General features: G+C 39.2%; 1 protein-coding gene across 1 annotated transcript in view; it reads right to left on the bottom strand.

The window, feature by feature from the left end:
• Window positions 1-1687, bottom strand: part of LOC138784522 (cadherin-7) — a 153926-nt gene extending 152239 nt beyond the window's left edge. The window contains exon 1 of the mRNA XM_069960116.1: window positions 1478-1687. Coding sequence (XP_069816217.1) covers window positions 1478-1687 — 210 coding nt within the window. The remainder of the gene's footprint in view (window positions 1-1477) is intronic.
• Window positions 1688-20299: the final 18612 nt, after the last annotated feature.

The raw sequence follows: 20299 nt of genomic DNA, 5'->3' as shown, positions 1-20299 counted from the left end.
ATCGAATATATATTCGATTGAACAGTATTCACTCATCACTACTCTGTACTACCAACTACCAAAACTGTACAATACCCCTTTATGTATGGGGCTCAGCATTGCTATAAAAGTTAAAATCTCTATAATATTTGATTGTACAATAGGTAAAAAGTATTTAATATCAACAACAAACCATTTAAACCAGGTTATAGAACATGATGTAATTGCTGGTATGGTACATGGTATATTAATAAATGTATCATGTGAACCATATATTGGTTGTGCATTGATTAAAAAAAAATTGCAGCAAAGACATAAAAAAGTGTTATGAAAATACTCAAGACATATTTCAGCAAATGAACTCTGATTAGGATTTGGTAACTGGATAGACATGCTTATACAAGTTACATGCCAAATAAGATGTAAATACAATATATGTTTTCACACCTTCACAATGCAATCTGCACTATCATGCACACCTTGCTTACATATCTATACATACTCATTTTAACAAAGCAGTTATCAATGGAATTTCAATCTTCTACAATATGAAAATAAAGTACAAACTAGTGTTATGTTGGCATTATCTATGATGACTAGAGATGAGTGAGTAGTACTTGATAGAGTAGGTATTCGATCGAATACTACACTATTTGAAATACTCGTTTTCGAACAAGCATACGACCTAAAACGCAGTAAAAGTTCATTTCTCCTCCCATCTTTCCTGACGCCTTTTTTTAGCCAATAGCTATGGGGGGGGGGGGGGGGTTGACAGGCCCTAGGAGCATGCTGGCATTGGGTGAACAGCATCATTAATTGGCTGGCTTACTCATGTGACCTCCAGAGTATAATAACTTGCCTTTTCAGGCTTCCATTTCACGTGCCATCTTGATGGTAGTCAGGGAGAAAGATTGAAGCAGGGACAGTAAGAATTTAGCTTTTTGTAGGCAGGCAAGACCCCAAAAGCCCTTTTAGGGCTACAGCTATACATAGCACAGCATTTATCTGCACTAACCTCTCATAGAGATCAATGTACTAAATATGTACTGAAGTGATCAATCAGATCAGTGCTCGATTACTATGGGCTGCTGGAGCCCATAGTAAGCGATTGTGGAGCTGGGATCAGCATCATTGTGACACTGAGGCCTGGTCCGGCAAGAAGCAGGGATTGCTCCTCCATGATAGCAAAAAATATTGCTGGACAACCCCTTTAAGTACTCAAACTAAAGCATTTGACAAAGTAAAATGGAGGTACCTAAAGGCAATAAGTCATTTTGGTTTTCTCAAATGGGTAAATAATAAACTATACTTTTTATCGTCTAGCTGTGGTTCTTCCTTTATGAAAAAATTCTAAAACTTCAAGCAGGTTACAAACTGAAAAACAAGGTTTCAGAAATTGGAACTGGTATGGCTGACATGGCAGTCACGTTTATATTATGTGCTTTAAAAGCCTCCTAATTGCATATTATCATAAATTGCATGCATGTATGTTACTTACTTTGCCAACATACAGAGGTTCTGTGCCAGTATATTCCTCAAGCACAAAGAACTGGTTCCATACCCAACTCCTCTTTGTCCTTGATTTTCCAGACTGAATATAAGGCTTGGATGTAGACATTGAGAGCTCCGCTTGGCTTATTCCAGATAGACAGAAGAAAATAGCTATAAGCTGTAGATAATGACACATTTCATGTTTGCCCATCTTCATTTTCTCACTTTTAATAATAATAATATAATAATAATAGTACAATAAATGAAGCTGGTCCCAAATGTTTTCTGAGAAAATCCAGTCTTGATCCAGGCAGTCTTTAGTTGTTAAGAGTTGAAGGTGTCTTGAAGTATATATCCACAGAAAAGTGCTTAAGGACCTATGGGAAAAGGGGAAAGAAATCATGGTTTGGTCAAAGGAAAAAATAGTTGTGCTGTTTTATGTTTGATGAAAATGTTTTACAACTCATACAGTACATTGAGTACAGTAAGGTTAATATAGAAAATAGTACAACAGGTTTTACAGTGTGATGAAAGTAGGGAATTCATATTATTGTATAAATTATCCACAAAAATCTATACAAAAAAATTATACATATAAAAATCTATACAAATCTACAAAAAAAATATATAAAAAAAATATCTATGTCATAAAAAGAATATATATATATATATATATATATATATATATATATATTATTAATAATGATGTAACATCATAACTAACTCAGTGTTTCTATTATGTATTATTTTTAGTTCCTCCTGCCTGTTCTACATATTTTAATGTACACAATAGAAAAATATATAGACAGATTTAAAATTGCATTACAATGACTAACAATGACTAGTCAGTGCCGAATGAACAGAACCCAACCATAATTACATTGGCTGGCTGCAAATGGGAAAAAGATGAACAATTCTATTAAAATGTACTTCCTTTTATTACTAAACAGCTCTCAAAACCATCAACTTCTATGAAAACTTAAAAAAAAAGAAAGTTATATTAAGTTTAAAGAGAATTTGTCAGATCCAATTTATTTTCCAAACTGCTGACACTGTTGGATAACTGTATATCTGTCTGTTATTCCAGAATGTAGAAAAATTATTTCAATATATAGTAAGAAGTGTCAAAGAGGCTTTCCTGAGCTCGTGAAGTACACCAGGTAACACCTACTTACTCCCTCCTCCCATACCTGACCCTGCTTGGGACTCAGTTTCCAGATTTCAATCAAGCAGGAGGGGAGGAGACATTCCAGCTTGCACCTATTAAGGAACCTGGGAAAGCCTCTTTGACTCCAATGCATTTCAGAACCCTTAAACCCCTGGGGGGGGGGGGGTCGGAAGTATACTTGCTGTTCTGTTCTATCTTCACAATTGCTGCCTAGCAAATCAGCACTTGCAGTGTTATCCTACCTAATGGTGCGTTTACACAGACAGATTTATCTGACAGATCTTTGAAGCCAAAGCCAGGAACAGACGTTAAACAGGGATCAGGTCATAAAGGAAAGACTGAGATCTTTTCAAATCCTTTTTTTCAAATCCATTTCTGGCTTTGGCTACCAAAATCTGACAGATAAATCTGCCTGTGTAAACGCACCCTAAGCCACTAATAGGTTAAGCAGAGTCTCTAATTAGCCAATCAGCAGATGCAGTGGTTTCTTGCCTCAACTGCTGATTGGCTAAGTGGTGATTGTGAAGATAAAAGAACAGAGTGGTAAGTATAATTCCATGACCCATGGGAGCGGTAAGTACTGTATAGTCCCCCACCTCAACAGACCCCAGTCTAGCCCCAAGGAGGTAACCTAACACCATGGGGGAAAGACTGATGCTTTATAAGATTTTAGGTTAACCAGGTACCCTCCACACGGCCCAGCAGCTGGCACCAAGTGCTCAAGTCTCACATTGTTTTCATTGGGGTTCAGTTCTTAAGTCAGACAATCGAGCATTTTAGTGCTCACTCAACACTACTGCTTACACTTGCTGGGCCAGGTGCTCTTAACCTTCTTGTTTCTTAACTAAATAATGCTAATTTTGATGATCTTTTGGGATACTACAGTTAAATAATTATTCTATATCAGCAAAATAATTATACCAAATGTATCAATCCTAACGTTTTATTCTTGATTAAAAATAATATTCTTGAATTGTATCACAATAATAAATGATAATTATATAGGCATGGTAACAATGAATTCATTAGAGTTAATTTAAAATGTGCCTCTAGTTGTTAATCAAACCCTTTCTTTAAAAAAAATAAAAATAAATTGTATTTAAAAAAAAAAAAAGTCTTTGCCAGTTCAAAAACATAAACCAACTGCCTACAGTAGCTTCCACTGATGAATTAAAGTTATTATTATTGGTCAGCAAGTGAAGTCAAGCACTGTTAGTGGATGAAACGCGCCAATAGTGGAGATTTATTGAACTGTGTAATATTACAAATGTCTTTGTTGCCCATAAAAAACAATCAATTCTTATAGTGCTGTTGAAAATTATATATATGCCGTGATTGGTTGAGATAGACAACAAAAATATTTTTTTCTTTTAGACAGTTTTGTTTTCATAAATCTAGTCTCATTATGGGCAAGGGGGCAGAAGTAATTCTCTAAGAATATTGCATATTACATAAACCGTAGATTCCCATGTCACTAAAAGAACTGAGAAAAAAAACATAAAATTGACCATATATTAGTAATTCAAAAACAAAAAAAAAATACATATATTTTTTTATTTTCTTACAATTTCTAACAATTCCATTTTGTGGACATTTTTTTCAAAATGTCAACAAGAAACACAGCCATATCATCTGTTACTTAAAAATTACCTTCTTAGAAACTGAAAAAATCTGTTTTCTACCAGTTTCTGAGATATTTATTCAAAGTTGACAAAACTGATGAATTTTCAGTTGTTGCTTTTATAAAATTGGTCACTGTGCAATACAAAAAATGTTAGTAAGTAAAAAAAATAAAATAAAATACAATATTGGGACTACTGCTATGGCTTCTTTTTTTACTGTAGGGACCTGTAGAAATTTACAGCAAGTATCAGGCCAATCTAATCTAGGAATTACCTTGCTGATCTAGAGACAAAATCATTTACTCACTAATTATGTGACAAACATTTTATTGGCCTAATAGAGAGATGTGCAAGCAATTCAGAGGAAATGAAACATAATACCTAAATACCAACTTGACCTATTTTATTGGAAGTCACTTGTCTGTTGCTGACTAAATTAACCCAGGTTCAATTAATTTGTGTGAACGCTTGTTTCTGTCTGTTAATCACAAGAAACCAGACAATTTAGAAGATTCATGATAAATATGAAAGCAGACAAATATCTCCCAAATGAAACTGGTCAGGTTGGCATCTATGCTAATGTCAGCTCCGCACTTCAAATGCAAGCTGTCAGAGTAGGCAGCAGGTGAAGAACATATTAATGTTATCAGTTTATAGGTCAGGACAGACGGAAGAAAATGACGGCTGCATGGAAGTCAACTAATTGCCTAGTTTTGAGATATTTCATAGTTGAATCAATTAAAGATAAATATTTATATATACATTATAGCTGTTCCTTCCTATCTTTGCTCATGGCTCATTGTATCCCAAAAGGTTAGTCATAAGATGACTATAGTAGCTTATACTATACTGTGCTGGTATACTATACTGGTATACTGTACTCAAGGGGCTTTTCAGTGACTTAAAAGTGCTTAGCCATCTCCAATGACTCGTGTATATGCCAACCTGCCATTTCATTTAGCCGAGAGAGTCAGGCCCCCATTTACAGGATCGCAGGATGTCCTAGAGGTTAGACTTACCACAATCTGACACTTACCCACTACCCTCTGGATAGGGAATATGGTTTAGTAGCTGGAAAACCCTTTTATGTTTGCATCATAAGAAATTTGACTAAATTTAACTAAATTTAAAGGAGACCTGTCACCCCCCGTGCCGGGGTGACAGGCTCCCGACCCCCAGCTAGATCCCCTTATACTGACCTCATCCCGCTGAGTCCCGCTCCCGGGACGGAGATATCCTGGTCAGAAGCCGACGCGCGTGCTTTGGAGATAGGTCCAGCGTTCATAGAGAATGAATGGAGCCGTGCGCGCGCTGCAGATATGAGTCCGGCTCCATCCATTCTCTATGGACGCCGGACTTATCTCCACAGCATTGTTATATAGTATCACTTTATGGCTGATAAATTTTAAAAGAAAATCAGATGTAGCCATTAAAATATAAATTGATATACAAATTATACATTTTTGCTTACTGTAAGTCATAAGCATGTCTGTCTTATATTGAGTCATGTATAATGTAATCACTTCTATTGTTGCCCCAGCCAATATGACATACCGTCATACGCCATTATACAGTCCCTAACTGTAACCGCTATACAGTATGTTGCCCACATTACAGTGAAATTACAGCCTACATTGAATCTATCCCTTCCTTTAAAAAAAGGTTGTGGCATATTAAAACATGACATTGTGTAGATATGTTTATGTAAAACTCTCAAGTAACAGTTGTCCCAGGCCAATTTCACAAGGCAATATTTTAGTCATTACTTCATATCAGTATTTGCAAGCCAAGAAGTGGGTCTTAAACAAGAAAGAGGCAAACCTCTCATAGTTTTGTACAGTAGGTTGCACATCTAGCTGATATACTGATACAAAACACTGTGTGTGAAGGTGATTATTGAGTGAATTAAAGTCTCTACCTGCGTACAGCATATTCCTAATTATTGCCCAATGTAAATATCCCAGCAATCAGCTGACAAATGAGCAAATGCTCGTTTGTCATCTAATCACATTTTTTATTTAAAAAAAAAAAATCATTGCTTGTTGACAATATTTCTCCATATATTAAAAGGGAATGGGCTGCCAACAATGTATATCTATGAGCAGACAGGTTTGAACAAATGATTGCAAGAACTATTTTTTTTCCCAACCCCTCCTAATTGATTTCCATTCAGATAACAATTCATCTGACAGGCTTTCAAGACTACTTAGATCCCTTCATCAAGCCTGATGAAGAAACCTAAGTGGTCTCAAAAGCTTGCAGTTTATCATCTTTATCAGTTAGCCATCAAAAGGTATCAATTACTGAAAACTCAATTTTTTTTAATCTACTGGCTAACACAGATCAGTATATAGATAGATGGTTACATCATGGGAGGAGAGTCCAGTGATAATACAGCTGCCTCTATACAAAGAGCTTCCTCTTGCATAGTCCATGCTCCCGGCTATTAGACAGATCTCTCCCTATTTGCAAATAGTTTTTACACTTTTTTGATATAACAAAAAAGTGTCTTCGCTTGAGCAGCTTTTTCTGCCTTTAAAAACTTTCAGTATGAAATGTCAGATACAGTACATAAAACAAACAAGAAAATGTCATCCTTATGAGTAACAATATTATGGATTGCAAAGCAGGTGCTTCTCATTATGCTGATTTATTTCAATTAACTTTCATTAACTATTCTTTTTTGCTGTTGATTGTTTCCTCCAGGGTACATATGTATATTGTATACTTCCTCTCATACATCAGTTTGAGTTGCCAGTTTTGACAGGCAAGAATGTTAAATTTGCTCATTTTCATAAAACAGTTTACATATTGCTGTATTTGCATCTTTGTTGTAGTTGTAAGTTGTATCAACACACTTTAGAAAAAAAAAAAAAAAAGGAGAAAAAAAATGATATCATTTCTGCATTGGCTATGTTTTCATAAAGTTTTTTTCCTCAGTGTTTCTGAAAGGAAGGTGTGTCTTTAACCTCTTGCCTCCGTAGCCTGTTTTGGCTTTAATGACTAACCTAATTTTTTATAATCGGACCTGTCTCTATTTCATTTTAAGGCTATGTCCCCACTACGTTGTATTTTTTTTCTAAAAGAATGTACGCTGATTGCAATGAAATCAGCGTCCGTTCTTTTCTGCAGTGGAGGCATTACATTGAATTCAATGTGATGCCGCCAGCTGTGTCCCCAGTTCGTTATTTAAACGTTGGTCCTTTAGAATGGGCGTTAAAATAATGAACATGCCTATTAAATATTGATGTTGTTCGCCGAACAGCGTCTGGAAACCATAGCTGTTCACACAATATAAAGTATACTTTATGTTGAAGTCAATGGTTAAATAAATTACGGGCATACCCAACTGTAAAAAAATAATGTTCCTAAAGCCAATGCAGAGATATCGGCTGCAGAAGCGGGCTAGGCAAAGCAACAGACGGTGTTGTACAAAGTGTTAACATAGCCCAACTCTGCAATGCTTTAACGTATACTCGCAATTCTGAGATTGTTTTTTTATGACAATGTGTTCAATTGGTCAATATATTTGTTTTTTTTTGTTGTTTTTTTTTTTTGGGGGGGGGGGTTGTGTGTGTGTGGGGATTTCCAAATTGTATGATAAATTTGAAAGATTAAAAGTTTCTCATGCCACATAAATTAATTACTAAGTCACATTTGCAATATGTTTACTATGTGCTGGCATGATTTGGCTGGCATGTGACCATAAACTGCTGTTCGGGCACATGACAGGGCTCAAAAGGAGAGGAGTGCCATATTTGTAAAATGTATACAGGCCTTTTCAAGTACCATTGTAATACTTGAAGTATAACAAATTACAGTGAAACCTTGGATTATTCATTCCAGGTTCATGGATTATTCATTCCAGGTCTGAGTTTCAGAAATAATTGAAATGCAGACGATTAATTCCACAACCCAAAATGTTTTAATCATATAATTATTTTCAGGTGGTTAATAAAATGTAAAACAAATTAAACTGCACTTCTCCTTACAACAGCATGTGAGGGAGACAAAACAGATGGCATGAGAAAAAGGGTTATTGTGTAGCATGACTTCCACTAACTAAATCACTGCTCACCAGAATTTTATTTTTTAATGGAACTTCAATGAGATACCTTCTCAATGACTGTTGCTGTTGTCTCATTTTGAGGGTTGTCTCTTCTTGACTACATTGTCATTGACAAGATTCATTGTCTGCACTGCTATAGCTTCATTTGTACACAAATTGGTGTGTGGCTAATCCATAAATGTTAGCGCTGCCCAAAAGACTCCAACAATTTGAGGTAGGAAAAAGTTAAAACATTTACCAAAAGTGCACAATATTTACGCGTTTCGAGGAACAGAGGTCCTCTTCATCAGAATAGTAGTGCCCTACTATTAGTAGTACTATTAGCTTTATCCCCCGGGCCCATACCTGGGAGCCTCCTGTTTGGACTATCCTAGTTGGCTTGCAGCCCTGCATTCTCCACCAAAGCACCATATCCTGGCATCTTCTAAAGACCTGGTACCCATTTGGGTGATATGCATAAAGCCCAAGGGGCTTGAAGGTGAGCACCCTATCAGCACCTTGCACTATTAATTGACTTGTTTGTATGGTATCGCACGAGGCGCTCCTGCCTGGCCTTTTCTCTCTCCCTTGTATAGCTTCATTTGGGTGGTATTTTTCTACAAAATCTTGCACTGTGTCATGCCTGTACCAGTTATGAGCTCAGCCCTCTGCTCATGGTATGCATCCAAGGTATGCATGCACTTGTTCTGAGGAAGGGGTGGTTCTTACTCCTGAAACGCTTAATCTTTGTTCTAATAGAATAAACTCTATTTCATGCTCATATTTATGTGACTGTTGGATTATTGGCACAGTGCTGATCTTTGCGAGTACATCCTTTTTTATCTGAACAATGCCTTACTCTTTCTGCTCTACTGATTAATTCATCTGCTACACCCATATCTTTCCTGCTGAGCTCCTCCTGGCCACCTCACAGGTAACCTCTGTTTTACCTAGGTGATTTGACATTTTATTTTTCAACTCACTCTTGTTGGATTCTGAAACCTTCATTGCAATCACATTCTGGACTGCCCCCCTGACCTCATATATACTGTATAGGAGCTATCTGGCAATCATTGGTTTAACATCCGAGAAGAGTGGGGGTGTGTTTACGTATATATGTTGGTGGCATTTTTAATGTTTTACGCTTAACAATAAAAGTTATGTTTTAGAAAATATGTGATATGCCTCTGCGATAGTATTTAATTATATGTTTCTGGGCCCCTCCAATTTTGTTGTCACCAAATATCTGGGTGGCTGTTCTGTGATTGTATTCTGTTTGGTTTTGACCCCAGCCTGTCCAACTTCCCTCGCATGTTAGTTTGTCTTGTCCTTGTTCTGTCTACAATTGTCTACAATTTTCAAGGACTGTTGAAGCACACTGTCTGTGTCCTTCCCTGCCTGTTATCAGTCTATACCATACCTACAGTTGTGACACACTGTTGCTATGCTGCTGCAAACCTGGGAGGAGGGGGGGGGGGGACAACAACGGTGAGCCATAATGATTGGCTCACACAGATGTTTCTACCTGGTTGCCTCAACAACCTTAAGCAGTAGAGGACAACTTGGATGAATAGTGAAGTATCAACACCAGGGGTCAGAATAAAGGAGATATCAGATACAGGAGGACACATGCTTAGCCCACTCAAACCGAGGCTAATAGCGAGCGATAAAGTCTGGGCTAGAGGAGTGTTTATCGGATGTCAGGAACCTACCCCAGGTGTCATTGGACCAGACTCTGATATCCCAGCCACATACAGAAAGGAACAGGAGGACATGAAGTGGCAAGAAATTATGTCAATCACAGCAGCAGAACTAGGGTACCTGTTTGAGGACCCGAGGGAACAGAGCAGGGAAAGGGATGAGTGTGATGAAGAATCAATTACAAAGCAGAGAAAATAGAGCAGTGTTCACACAGTGTACAACAAGAAACTACAAAATACACATCATGGCCGAACACACAAATCTCATTTGCAGTAAGAGATTCCTTTGACTTTCCTCCTCCTCTTCTCCAGACAAGATCACCCTCATAACCTCCTTCTGTTACTCATGATGCCGATCCATCAGTTAGTTTGTGATTAGCTCTTGACCATGTACCTCCACCAGTTTCACCAATGTCAGCCTCATTGACCCCCGGCTCCATGGTGCTTCCCAAGGCCACAATTTCATGGACAATTGGCTCAAACCCGGCAAACTCCTGACCATCATTTCTAAGGGCGCTGTCAGGCAACAGGCAGAATTGAGGTTTCTCTTGATGACCCCATCCCATGTTTCTTTGATGATCTTAAGACAGTTAACAATGTAAAATGATTTTTCCAAAATGTTCACATGGTAAGGTTGGTTCCTTCAGTAACTTCCAAGCATCACTTTAGTGTACAGCTTCTTAAAGTTCCCAATGACCTGCTGATTCATAGAATGTAGTAGTAGGGTGGTGTTCAGAGGAAGGAACTTAAAGAATAGTTCTGGGCAAAATGAATTTTTTAATATGTTATTAAATAAGGAAAGTTAGACAAATTTCTAATATATACTAATTATGGGAAATGCACACAAAGGGGAGATTTATCAAACTGGTATAAAGTAGAATTGCCTTAGTTGCCTAATCAGATTCCACTTTTCATTCCTCACAGATTCTTTAAAAATGAAAGTTGCTAGGGGCAACAAAGCCAGTTTCACTTTACACCTGTTTGATAAATCTCCCCCAAAGTGCCATTTCCCTCAATTTAGTAGATCAAGCAGGCTTTAATTCCTCTCAAAAACCATGACGTAATGAATCAAATTTAATTCATTTGTCCAGAAGGGGGTGCAGTATATGGACAAAATACATTGTAAGAATAACTATATCCCCCCGTGCCAGCAGCCCCCAGTGAACACCACCAACCCCTAAAGACCCTCAAAGTACCCCCATCACAAGTGCCGACACATAGGACGCCCGCCCCTCCCCCTGCGTCAGCAGACCCCAGACCAGCAAACCCCCAAGGACACCATAGCTCACCCCAAAGCACCACCACTTCCCCTGCTGGCCAGAACTGCACAGAGAGGAGGTGCATCACCTCCTGTGATGCGGCGTCTCCCAGCTGTCTTTCTCTCCTGCTGAAGATGTACTGCAGCGGGAGAAGAGAGAGAGCGGGGAGATGCCGCATCATAGAAGGTGATGCTTCTCCTCTCTGTGCTTCTCGGGCAACCAGGGGAAGGGTGCTTTGGGGTCAGCTATGGGGTCCTTGGGGGGGGTCACTGGTCTGGGGTCTGCTGACGTACCCTTCCCCCGAGTACCCTAGCCGCATGGAGGGGAGGTACATCACCTCCTATGATTCAGTGTCTCCCTGCTGTCTCTCTCTCTTCTCCCACTGCAGTACATCTGTTCAGCGGGAGAAGAGAGAGACAGCTGTGAGACGCTGCATCATAGGAGGTGATGAACCGCCTTTCTATGCGGCTCGAGCACCTGGGGAAAGGGTTAGCTATGCTTTGGGGTGAGCTATGGGGCCCTTGGGGGGGTTTCGGTGGCCTGGGGTCTGCTGACGGGGGGAGGCGGGTGCAGCCAGTAGCCCAGTTCTATGTGTCGTGGGCTGCTAGAACTTGTGGTATAGTTATTCTTACAATGTAATTTCTCCATATACTGTGCATAATTAGTGTATACTAGGAATTTGTCTAGAGGTATTTGTAAGAGGTATTTCTTTATTTCAAGACCGAAGACCACGTTCATCCACTCAACAAATAAAATCTGAGTCACATAAGTTTTATGTTATATCTCATCATAATGTTTAACTGGCTCTTCTGCAAAGAATGATTTACAAGCAGTGTATTTACTTTTAAATCTCCACTTGTATTAGCACACCACGAGGCCTTCATGGGCTTGTGGCCAGGCACTGCATCCTTTTCTTCTGTAATGTAGGTTCCCCTTAGCATTTACTTTTAAAAAAAATAAAGAGTCCTCTATGATCATGGTTAAACACCTGCTGTGGCAGGTAACACTGAGAATCAATTAGTTCTTTAAACTTGGCCGTGTATGCCTCAGCTGCCTTAGAATTCAAACTTGAAGCCTCTCCATGCCTCACAAAACTATAGATGCCATTTCTTTTTTTTTAAGTTATCCAACCATCCCCTGCTTGCCTTGTTTTCTGCTGACCTACATGGCAATTTACTTATGAGGCCGGTGTACATTGCCTTTGCCTTCTCGCAGATTATATTCTCGGTCAGTGTCACCTGCTGGTTGCAACTTTGTACACCTTCCAAAACAAGTGGCTATTGTTTTGATACTCTTGTGACTCCTTTTGCAACATCTAGCCCCTTTATTTCTGCTTCTTCTTCAATACTGTGCAAATCAGTGACGTAGACTTGTTGTACAATTTTGCGATACCGCATACTTACATACCTCATTCGTGCTTTTTCTATTATTTCCTTCTTAACTTCTATCGTAATACTCACCTTTTCACTGGTTTCCTTTACAGTCTTTTTCTTGGCAGGGCCCATTGTTTCAGTACAGTACGCTCTAATGATCATTAGCTGTTGATTGGATGAGCAAGGCTCATCAACTAAAATCCAGTTTGAGAGTCTGGTAGGGAGATACCAGGTAATACGAACTGGAGAGAATGGAACGGCTGCACATCCCATCTATGGCTGATACTAATGCCGCTAGGCCTATATTAAAAATCAACACCAGAGTGTCTGTATATGAATTGATCAAGCCATATTGCCCTGTGTACCACCGCGCAGGTCCTCTGGTCCACACGGGTCCCTACGCTAACTCCACACCATGTCGGTCAGCGACCGCCAACCCCGCAAAGCGTGCACATGCAGGGAAGGGAGGCCATGGAACGGCCCTGCAACCCCAATGTCACAGGAACAGACCCAAAAAGCCCCACCAAAACCCAGCCAGCACCACCGGCAGGGAAGGCTGCCCCCAAACGACACAAGTATGGATATGGTATTACACTTACCATTGCTGCTCTCACAGAATGGGGAAGACATAAGGTCCAGACATGTGAGCACAGGCATATCCTGCTAATTTTGGTCATGTGGGTCTTATAAAGGAGTGCGAGCTGTTCAGAGAGGGAGAACTGTGAAATACGAACTGGAGAGAATGGAACGGCTGCACATCCCATCTATGGCTGATACTAATGCCGCTAGGCCTATATTAAAAATCAACACCAGAGTGTCTGTATATGAATTGATCAAGCCATATTGCCCCGTGTACCACCACGCAGGTCCTCTGGTCCACACGGGTCCCTACGCTAACTCCACACCGTGTCGGTCAGCGACCGACAACCCCGCAAAGCGTGCACATGCAGGGAAGGGAGGCCATGGAACGGCCCTGCAACCCCAATGTCACAGGACCAGACCCAGGTAATTATCTGCCAAAGGGCACAAAGTGGTTGTTGGTGCTGATTTGGTGGTAAGGTGTTCTGTATCAATAAAGAACAGTGTATTAGTACAGAAGGGGTTATAAAGTTAACTGTACCTCCACACACAACTCCCCAGGTGGTTGGAAACCTGCGGGTGCTGGTACCTACTGGTATTAGTGCTCGCTGTCTGGGGCAGCTATCACTAAAAGGGTCAATTCTCACAAGGCACGAGTATGTAGAGTGTCTGGCAGACATTCCTATGGTGTAAAACCCTCTGCATCAGAGGGATGCAGTGGTCATACACAATCTAGCGCTACGGCGAGATGTCGGGACAGGGCCCTGAGGGCCTTAAGGATTACATGCGTATATGCAGGAGCTAGGCTGCCCGAACACTGGAGTAGGAGGGTGCCACAGCCTCCCTAGCACTCAGTTCTCTGACAACAGGGAGAGTAGATAAGACCAAGCTGCTCGCTTTCACAGGAGAATCTCTGCATTTCTACATGGTCCCTGATGCGGACAGGCACTGGAGGAGAGGTCTGATCACTGAACGAGTTGACCAGGTATCAATGGGTTAAAATGAGAGTGTTTTCTACCCAATAAAGTATCAGGATGCAAACACAGGAGTACTCGTATTACAAAATCTTGCTTATTTTAAGAGTTTTTTTTTTTTTTTTTTATTGTTAGCTTGTCTTATAAAACACGTACAGACCATGTTACTTGTAATCCAAGGTTTCATTGTACTAATGTTTGTTAGGTGTATTGCTAGTATGCGTTGTGGTTAAATATAAAGTTAAAAAAATATGTTAGGAAGACTGAACTGACCCCTAGAGATGACTTTCTTTGTTGTGTGTGTGTTTTAATAAATCAGCAGTTGTTTGCACACATTCTTTGAAGCCGAGGCATGTCCTGCATTAGTAACACAATTCCAGTAATGCATCTCAGATGAATTGAAAGTTGTTAACCTGCCATACACAGTACTTCCCACAAGTGCATTTGTAATAATGATCTAAATGTTTTGTTGTTTTTTTCTTTGTCTTTTTTCAAACTTTTTTTTATAAGAAAATTGAAAAATGGGTTTACTGAAGGTGAGAAACAATCAAGCAAACAAAAACACTGAAACTTTGCATATTGGGTTATTGCTTTTGCTTATGGCCAAGCTATATTATTACATCTTGAAACCTCTAGCTTTATACTGGTAAACTGTCCAAAATGTTATTTCCATCAAAATAATCCACTCTGCATTGCACAACAGAATCCATGTTGAAATCTGCACAATAAATCCTTTAATTGAACACCACCTAAGGGTCCTATTAGATGGTTCGATCATAAATTGTAACCCAGCACTAATCTGCTAGATCGCCACTTGTTTTTGGAACGATTAGACGGGCCAACTATCCGTGCGGCCCTTGCCTTAGTATAAAAATAAAAAAAAAGTAGTAACTCACCTTACCATGCTCCCTGGTGTCCTCGAGCCTTCTCCATTGTCCTTGGATGCATTTCCTCGTGTCTGCAGCTCTGCCTTCTCTGCACTGACTGTCAAGGCCAGTGATTGCCTGAGCAACCTGTATCGGCCTGTGATTGGCTGAGCGGCCAGCAGCAGAGAAGGATGAGCTGCAGACACTGGGGAAGGCCACCGAGGACACCGGAGAAGGCCAAGGACACTGGGGAACTACAATCATCTGCCGTCGGCCGCGCATCGCTTTTACATGTAGAGATGCCCGTCTAATGCCCCTTAATTTTACGTCAGGACCTAAAGAAACAATCAGCTTATTGTTCTCTCTATTACACGTAGCGATAATCTTCCTGATTCGGACAATTATCCCTCAGTGTAATAGAGCCCTAAAACTCTGTGTTGGAAAATATTTGTAAGTATATGTATCACTATGATTTATGCATTTTATTTTATTTATTTGTTTACAATAGTCACAAAATAAATAAAAAAACAAAACAATAAAGGATATTTAAAAATTTCTGTTAAGCTATAGTGTAACTGAGAATGTACAGATTTTTAATTTTTTTTTTTTTTTTTTAGAAAAGAGTAAGGAAAACGAGAAGATATTGCGTGCATATCTTCATGGTTTTGCATGTTACTTATTAACTTATGTGTCAAGCTGTGTTGGGTCCAACCATGTTTTTGTTCAGGTTCATGTGAGTAATTAACATGTACTGTATCTCTTGAGTGCGGCATTATAGTTTTTGCTAGAGAAAAAAATGGCCAATTTTTTTTTTTTTAATGCCCTGTAAACAATGAGGGTTCCTGATTGACAAAATAGAGGGCTTTCAAAAACCGCTAAGATTTCTTATAAAAAGATATCAGAACATTTTATAACTATTCATTATACAATAAACATGATGTATTTGTTAAAGCCATCTGAACAATTTACTAGACTGAGTAGGAATAGTTTACATATGCTCTCTGCAGAATCTATTGTCCAGACTGCTCTAAATGGATGTATTACCAACATGGGTTTCCGAGGACGACTTTGGCAGTAGATTTAGTAAATTGGAGAACTCCATTTTCTCAGTACTTCAACCTAATTTACATAATCCAATGTAACATCTCTTGTACAAAGCACAATGCCAATCTCCTTTCCATTTTCAGGAAGAGGAAAGAGCATTTACCACAAATAGAAAACAGTGATACCTTAAGGAGTTGTGCAACAAATAAACATTAAAGGGGTCGTTTCACAAAACAAAGTTGGTAAAATTAGATGCGCACTGCATACATGTATGTAAAGGAGAAAAAACATGTTTTTTTCATGTGAAGTAACTTCTCCACCTCCATGGGTTGGATCACTTCCTGGTTTCCTCTCTGAACTGTGGTTGTGTTGTTGCATGTCTGCACACACACACACACACACACACACACAATCAATCTCCCCAGCTTACATGCACAATGAAGACCAACTGCCAGAGCTTCCTGGAGATTTCAGTTGACTGAGCATGTCATAACCATGGGTAACAGAACAAAGCAGGCCCACGGTGGATCAGTAAGTCTATGTCTCTTTTACAGTACATTTTCAGATATGTTTTATTTGACAATGCATCAGCTTAGGCTAGGTTCAGGCTACGTTTTAGCAATCTCTTTAATGCATCAGTTTTATTGGGGGGGGGGGGGATGGATGGTAAAAACAAATGTAGTTGTATGCCATCCATTAGGATGCGTTATCCACTGACCTACACTATATAAAAATTAAATAGATCCTTTTTGTTTTATTATTATTATTATTATTATTATTATTATTATTATTATTATTTCTTAGCATACACAAAAACATAGTTGGCCACTTTTTTGTATGTTAAAACATTTAAAAAATGGATCTGGTAAACAGAAAGCAAAAATGCAGTGTGGTTCACTAAGTTCTAGCCTTAGATCTATTTAGCTCTGTGAGACATCCCCTTTAACTTAACACCTGAGACCATGCAAAATGAAACCACTTTCGAATTGTAATTATATATAAATGCTCTTTGCCTAGATATTGTTGTTACATACGTGTTATGGGGTTCTTTTTATCCTCTCTCTGAATGTCCACCTAATGTGTCATAGATGGTGGTCACACACAATCACTAGCTCTTAGCTACTATGGTAGCTTGTACACATGTGCTAGGCTGATTTATGTTACTGTACAGGCCAGTCAAAAAGAATCAGAGCACTTATCAGCACAAGACACTTTAGGTTGACATTCTGAAAAGGGAATCAAAAGAACATCAGGGGGCTCCATAACTGGAAAGTAACAGCATTATCTAGAGAATTATTTTTAAATAAATCAAATTAAAAACTTGTTAAGTTTTAGTTGACCTGACTGAGTAAATTAATTAAAAAAAAACTGAGTGAATAACCTTAAATAAAGTAAATTTTACTCTTGAATGATTGATATTAACATAAAATGACTCTGCGTGTAGGCCCTAATGTACCAATAATGAAAACAGTCAACAGTAATTTTTTGTTTTAAATGTAACATATTATCATCCTATCAACAGATAAGCATAACTCTTTTTTTTTTTTCATTTAAAGGGGTAGTGCAGCGGTAAAGAATTATTGACAGAATAACACACATTACAAAGTTATACAACTTTGTAATGTATGTTATGTCTGTGAATGGCCCCCTTCCCCGTGTCCCACCACCCCCACCCGTGTACCCGGAAGTGTAGTGCGCTATACTCACCTGTCACGTGCCGACTCGTCTCCGATCTTCAGTCAGTGATGTAATCTTCGGACGGCCGGGCTGAATCCCTCCGACCGTCCTGAGTGCCGGCCGCCCTCTGCCGCGTCATCAGCTGCTCAGCTACGAGTGGCTGAGCCAAACTGTGCTCAGCCAATCGCGGCTGAGCATCTGATGACGCTGAAGAGGGCGGCCGGCACTCGGGACAGTCGGAGATGTTCGGATGACTGCCTGAAGATGACGTTGTGGCACAAGATAGCGGACGGGCGCAACACGGATCAGGTATGTATAGCGCACCACACTTCCGGGTACACGGGTGGGGGTGGTGAGACGCGGGGGTGGTGAGACACGGGGAAGGGGGCCATTCACAGACATAACATACATTACAAAGTTGTACAAAATTCTTTACCGCCGCACTACCCCTTTAAGCCATGTTTAACTTTGATATACTGTACACCTAGCAGACATAACATTGATATCTGTAGACCAGGAAAATGTGTAAATCTGTTTAGAGATGTGAATGACTTTGACCATCACCAGATTGTGTTGGCTACGTGACCACCGGGGGGGGGGGGGGGGATGTCTACTTGTGGGGTGTTCCCAGTATCCTGAAGCTAGTACAGTACCTTCCTAAATTTATGAAACAAAGTACAAGCATTAAACCAGCAACATGGTTATGTGTGTCCAAAGCTCACTTTCTGATGCAGATGCAAAGGCTAGATCATCTGGTTTGATTTCACTGTAAATACTGTAGCACAAATGGCTGAAAAAGTTAATGTTTTCTATGATAGGTGTCAGAACACACAGTGCATCTCAATGTGCATTGTATGGATCTGCCCATACTGGCCCCTATCTCTGACAGTACCTATGATAGGCATCTGAGCATCAGAGCTGGATTATGTACACTGAACTATTCAAGTATAAAGTAGTCAACCCCTTCAACTTATTTCAAAGCAGGATAAAGTAGTGACTTTCATTTTTTACCCCTATTCTATACATTTGGATGGGGTTTACAAAAACGTATCCATATGGTCCAGGGACAACTCCATTCTAATGTATAGAAAGCATTTCAGGTACAGACATTTCTGCAGCATATCTGCACAAGGGGACATACAAGGACATACTGTAGAGGTTAAACCTTTCAAATACTACGAAAACGATACCTGACTGTTATTTCAGATAAGGGTTTTAGGGAAATATATAGTTTTATTTTTATTTATTTATTTTCGGTTTTTAAGCCAAAACCAAACATGGATTCAGCAAGAAGTTTGGGTAAACATACATCCTATATGTTTTTTATTCTATGTAATTCCACTCCTAGATTTGGCCATAACACCATGGAAAACTGCAAAGCATAAAACCACCCATTATAAAATAAAAACAATAAGTCAAATAGGTATTAAAAGTAAAACAGTGCATTGCATTGCAGTCAGTTAAATTGTGGCAATAACGGACGTAATTTTAAATAGCAAAAGCGGCCTTTTCTATATTTTTGATGTTGTGTGAACATAGCCTTATCCAGTATTGTATTTGTAAATGGATCCTTTATTGTAAAGATACTTCCTACAAAGAAGTAATCTTTAACACTCTATAAATACATAGTGGTTCCTAGAGGATTTATAGGATCAATCAAGATGTATTACGTGGATTTATATTTAATATACTGTACACTAAACATTAATGCTACCATCAGGGGTTTACAGCATCCAGTAATAAGCGTAGAGACTCCAGATAGCAAAGAAAATACTGTCTATCTGTAGAGGCATGGGGAAACCCAGCCTCCCCCCTACCCCCTTAATCCCTAGAGTCTAGTTGCAACTACTACTTTTGCGTCCCTTTTAGCTATCCCCCTGTCTACCTGGGGCCAGAAGAATGGAAAAGCAAGAATATCAAAGTACTATATCAATTAGCTGAATAGTATCAGATTTATTGCTATTATAAGGAATATATATATATATATATATATATATATATATATATATATATATATACACAGTTTACATTTAGCGAAGCACTCCCTTCAGCTTGGCAATGCAGATGACCAGGTGAACAAGGTCTCGGAGTTGTAATAGTGCTGCCAACATAGAGCGCTCCAATCAACAGATAGGTACAAATCTTTTCATTGTAGAAGAAGCAATGCATTTTGGCTCCTACATCAAATGGGGCCTCTCTCAAGCTTACAAAACATTCAGAGCACAAATCTTATTTAAAGGAGAAGAACTCCCCCATATGGGCTGGCTGAATCACTTCCAGGTCAATGCTACAGCAACACAGTAAACATTCCTGGCAATTTACTCATACATCTAATTCCTAGTTGCTAGGCGCCGATATAACTAAATCTAAAAGGATCGCTAACCTTCACTGGATGGAAAAAATCCAATTCATATTAATAGGTACATAAAAAAAAAATAATACATGAATATGTAATGTTAAAGCGACTCTGTACCCACAATCTGACCCCCCAAACCCCTTGTACCTTTGGATAGCTGTTT

Source organism: Dendropsophus ebraccatus, chromosome 2, assembly GCF_027789765.1.
Source record: "Dendropsophus ebraccatus isolate aDenEbr1 chromosome 2, aDenEbr1.pat, whole genome shotgun sequence".
Lineage (NCBI taxonomy): Eukaryota > Metazoa > Chordata > Amphibia > Anura > Hylidae > Dendropsophus > Dendropsophus ebraccatus.
Note: the sequence above shows the minus strand (reverse complement) of the source record. Positions and strands in the feature narration are given on the sequence as shown.